This window comes from Leuciscus leuciscus (genome assembly GCF_965113295.1).
Source record: "Leuciscus leuciscus genome assembly, chromosome: 9".
Classification (NCBI taxonomy): domain Eukaryota; kingdom Metazoa; phylum Chordata; class Actinopteri; order Cypriniformes; family Leuciscidae; genus Leuciscus; species Leuciscus leuciscus.
Window position 1 is genome coordinate 26,264,501 of NC_138733.1, and position 5,060 is coordinate 26,269,560.

At 42.6% G+C, this 5,060-nt stretch overlaps 1 protein-coding gene across 1 annotated transcript; it reads left to right on the plus strand.

Moving 5' to 3' along the window:
* The first annotated feature begins 739 nt into the window (after positions 1-739).
* LOC309506878 (uncharacterized protein) lies at positions 740-3,977 on the plus strand. The gene is made up of 2 exons (XM_082180831.1): positions 740-2,551; positions 2,718-3,977. Exon 2 carries the CDS (start codon positions 2,729-2,731, stop codon positions 3,401-3,403), a length of 675 nt encoding a protein of 224 aa, XP_082036957.1. The 5' UTR covers positions 740-2,551; positions 2,718-2,728; the 3' UTR covers positions 3,404-3,977.
* The last annotated feature ends 1,083 nt before the right edge of the window (positions 3,978-5,060 follow it).

Here is a 5,060-nt window from a genome sequence, read left to right on the forward strand (position 1 = left end):
TGATTCACATATCAAGAGCATTTCAAAATTGCCTTTTTTCATCTCAGAAATATTGCCAGGATTAGGCCTTTTCTTTCATTACCTGACGCAGAAAGGCTTGTCCATGCACTCGTTACCTCTAGGGTTGATTATTGAAATGCCCTTTATCTTGGCCTACCTGCAAAGTCTATTAAGTGCCTGCAACACATTCAGAACTCAGCTGCACGTGTTCTTACACATACTCCTTCTCGTCAGCATATCTCTGGGGTGCTTAGGAACCTGCATAGGCTTCCGGCCCATGCCCACAATTGATTTTAAAACTCTTATTTTAACATACAAAGCTGTACAAGGAACTGCATCATCATATATATGTGACTTAATTACGCTATTTATGCCCTCTTGACCTCTCTGCTCCGCCGACTCTATTCTCCTTATACAACCTTCTTGCAGACTAAAAACTATGGGTGAAAGAGCCTTCTCTGGTTTTAAGAAACAGTTAAAAACCCATCTTTTTAAGATAGTGTTTGTGTTGTAATTGGAGACACTGGACACTGGATGTATATTGTACTTTACCTGTTGTTGCATTTAGTTTTTTTCTTTTACGGATATACTTTTGTACTGTATTTGTTGTAGCGCTTTGAGTATAAGAAAAGTGCATTATAAATACAATGTATTATTAGGGGCCAAGCACCGAAGGTGCGGAGGCACCTATTGTATCTGTTCCCGTTCTTATCAGGGGCCAACCACCTACATGCTGCGTTTCGGCGCAGCGCCACCTACTGGTCCGGAGATATGAAAAATGGCTAATTTTGCTTATAACTTCTGAACAGTTTGTCCAAAAATCATAAAATTGGTCTCGTTAGATTCAGGGCAACATGCCGAGTCGACTGATATCCAATTTTCCCATATCGGCCATTTTGACTGTCGGCCATTTTGAATTTTGTGCTAAAATGCTGTATTTTAAGAACGCATGAACGGATTGTTACAAACTTGGTATGGGTCATCAGCACGATGTCCTGAAGGAGCCTGAGAAGTTTCGAAACAGCGCCACCTAGTGGTTAATTTTTTTTCCCAAATGCTTATAACTTTGGGTGTGGTCGACTTATTTTCACGAAAGTCATCTAATTTTACTCCTGAATCCTTGCCGAGTCCAACGATACCAAACATGCTAGGTTTCGCCTTACGGTTTGTGTAGCGTTGTGATTTAGCGCTTAAAAAACCTTTGCCGATATCTTCGAAACCGCTAGTCCGATCGAGACGAAACCACCGTCAGAAGTTTGGAAACATAGGTCGATAGCTTACTGTAAAATAACAAATGTGAAAATATTGATAGTAAGGGGTAGTAAAATCCAATCAAAGTCATGTGTCAGTCATTTTTTACGTGTTTTTTCATATAAATGTCTATAACTCCGAAGCGAATTGAGATATTTTCACCAAAATTTACACAAATATGTATGGGCTCACTCTGAGGACACATACAAAAAATGGTGGGACTGAGCCTCTTGGTGGCGCTATACCAGAACAAAACATGAAATTCCCATTGACTTCAATGCAATTTTTTGTGAAATAAAATGCTATACTAAACAAATGCATTGGTGTAATATTACGAAACTCAGAATGTGCCATCAGCACCATCCCCTGAAGGAACCCAAAATATTTCGAGACAGCGCCACCTAGTGGTCAAAAGTTATAACAAAATTTCCAAAAAGGCTAATAACTTTTGCTTACATCTGGCTATTGAAATGCCACTGGACTTAATAGATTCCTTGGGTCAAGCCGAGAACATAGATACCAAGTTTACCTTATTTGGGCCGAACTTCCTGTCCGCCATCTTGATTTTCATTCAAAACCTACTTTTTCGAACTCCTAATTCGTTTGTCCGATTTTCACCAAAATCGAATCGTATCATCTCCAGACCGTGACGACTAAAAGATATGGATTTCGTGTCGACAGCCCAACAGTGCCAAATGTCAGTGGACTGACCACTTGGCTATGGGGACCAATTTGATCAACATCAGTTTGATGAATATTAGAACATGAGGGGAACAGAATCCGACGGCAAACAATCCAGCTGTCGGAACCCGTTTCCCCACTCCCATTATGAGAGGTGTTGATGTAGTGGCTTAAAAAAAAGTCTGATTCTATTTTTTGTGTGTATGGAGCTTAACTGGCATCAGTTTAAAGAATATTTTTTTGGATTTTTCTAGCCGGGACTAGAACTCAGGTCACCCTAATAGTGATGTGTCCGTGTGCCGGTGTACGTGTCCATGTCCATGTCAGTGTCCATGCCGGTGTCAGTGTCCGTGCCCGTGCCCATGCCAATGTGCCCATGCCAGTGTCCATGCCGGTGCCAGTGTCCGTCTCCATGCCGGTGTCCGTGCCAGAGTCTATGTCTCATATCCGGACCGGCAGTGTCCGTGTCCATGTCGGTGTCCATGCCGGCGTGTCGTTTTTTCCGTATTGGTGCCGGTGCCGTTGTCGGCTCTGGTGTCCATGCCCGTCTCGGTGTGCCTGGGCCGGTGATCGTGCCAGTGTCGGATCCAGTGTGTCCATGTGCAGGTGTCCGTGCCGGGTTCCGTGTCTATGTCGTTGTCAGTGCCCGTGCCCGTGCCAGTGTGCCCGTGCCGGAGTCTGTGACGGTGTCAATGCCAGTGTCCGTCTCCATGTCGGTGTCCGTGCCAGTATCCGTGCCGGCGTGTCCGTGCCGGTGCCGGAGTCCTTGCCGGAATCTGTGCCAGTGTCCGTCTCCATGCCATTGTCAGTGCCAGTGTCCGTGCCCGTGCCCGTGTCCATGTCGGTGTCCGTGTCGGCGTCTGTGCTGGTGCCCGTGTTGGTGCTGGTGTCCATGCCGGTGTCCATGTCAGTGTCCGTGTCAGTGCTAGTGTCCGTGTCAGTGCTAGTGTCCATGCCGGTGTCGGTGTCAGTGCCAGTGTCGGTGCCAGTGTCTGTGCCGGTGTCTGTGTCAGTGCTAGTGTCCGTGCCGGTGTCCGTGCCAGTGTCCGTCTCCATGTTGTCTGTGCCAGTGTCCGTGTCAATGTGTCCGTGCCGGAGTCCGTGCCGGTGTCCATATCCATGTCGCTGTCTGTGCCGGTGTGTCAGTGCCAGGGTCAGTGTCGGAGTGCCGGTGCCGGAGTCCGTGCCAGTGTCCGTCTCCATGTTGGTGTCTGTGCCAGTGTCCATGTTGGTCTCCGTGTCAGTGCCGGTGTCCATGTCGGTGTCCGTGTTGACGCCTGTTTCAGTGTCCTTTGTTGGTGTCCGTGACTGTATTCGTGCCGGAGTCTGTGCCCATGTTGTTGTGCCTGTGCCGGTGTCGGTGCCAGTGTCGGTGTGTCCGTGTCGATGTGCCGGTGCCCGTGTTCATGTCAGTGTGCCCGTGTCGGTGTTCGTGCCGGTGCCCATGTCGGTGCCCGTTCCAGTGTATTAGATCTACACCACCGTTCAAAAGTTTGGGGTCAATAAGATAAAAACATTTTTTTTAAGTAATTAATACTTTTATTTGCCAAGAATGCCAAGAATTTTTGATCAAAAGTGATGGTAAAGGCTTTTAGCTTTTACAAATACATTTAAAATAAATGCTGTTCTTTTGCTCTTTACATTCATCAAAGAATCGTGTAAAAACAAAACAAACAAAAAAAACTGTTTCCACAAAAATGTTCCAAAATCAGCATTTCTGAAGGATCATGTGACAACTGAAGACTGGAGTAATAGATCCTACATATTCCGCTTTGCCGTCACAGAAATAAATTACATTTTTACATTATATACATATATTAAAATAGAAAACAGTTATTTTTGTCACATTTAGTTTTGGGTTTTGTTTAATGTTCATGTTTCATGTCTATTATTTTTAAATGCTCATGTTTCCTGTTTGTAATGTGTTTCCCTTGCCATCATGTGATTATGTCTTGTGCTCCCCTAGTCTTATGTGTCATATTCTTATTGGTTGACTGTCTTGTCTGTCCTTTTATTTTTAACAGAAGAAAGAAACTTATTCTGGGTTTAAAACAACTTGAGAGATTAAATGATGATTTTCATTTGGGGGGGGGGGGGGGGGGGGGGGTACTATTTTATTTTTTATCTTTTTTCATTTAATTTCTTTCTTGAATGTTTCTGTTAAAGAAAAAACTTGTAACTTGTAAGGCTAGTCTTAGAGGTTTATGCAACCGGCCCTAGGTCTATATTTGCTATAAATTTGTAAGAAAAAGATTCGGGGCATGCAAACATAAATGCAATAATATATGGTCCCTCTCCATTTTGTTACTCTATATAGGTCTGAACTGCCCCCTTGTGCCACTTTACAGGTATGCAACCGATTACAAGTCATTATTTATAGAAAAACCCTGTTCTAATGCATTTGTTTTAATGATATGAAACAAAATGCAATCTAATAAACCCATAAAGCATATACTATCATCTTCATTCAGGATAGCTCTCTTTTATTCAAAATAATACCAAGAAAAATAAAGTGTTTAATTTAGGATTGTGCCGCTAGATGGCGCTCTAATAAAAAGTGCAACATTCCCCAATGCTTATACATCACAAAACATTGCATTAAAAGAAGAAAAAATACATAGATTTTTAACTTGGTCACCTTTAAAAACAGGATATGGGATTGTTATGGATATTATGTTACAATAAATATACAATATACAATAAAAGTGGCATACAAACATCAGTTTTAACCAAATTAGTTTCATATTTCATGTCAGATGGGATATAATTCAAGCTGCTCTGTTTACATCTGCTGGTTTTAAATTGCTGTTCTGAACAACAATGGAAATGAAAGCGTTAACTGTACAATTTATAAAACAACCACCGCCTGAATTCATTTCACCATGACTCTGTATATACAAGCAACTCAGGTAAACTAAACCGTTTTTGACCACAAGCAGACTGCCCAAACAGCAGCTTAATGAGCAGCAGATGAATCAGATTATCATTGTTCATGGGATAGTCTCATCCTGTCCATTTCCATTCTCCAGTGATGATGACTAATCTACTGTATATATCAGCGTTTCAACTTTTAATCAGTCAATTAAATTCTGAATGGTTGGAAAGGTGGAATGAACTTCAATGCAATA

What these genes read in the sequence shown, in the direction of transcription:
- LOC309506878 (XM_082180831.1), top strand. Translation starts at nt 2,729, where the DNA reads ATGCCATTGTCAGTGCCAGTGTCCGTGCCCGTGCCCGTGTCCATGTCG.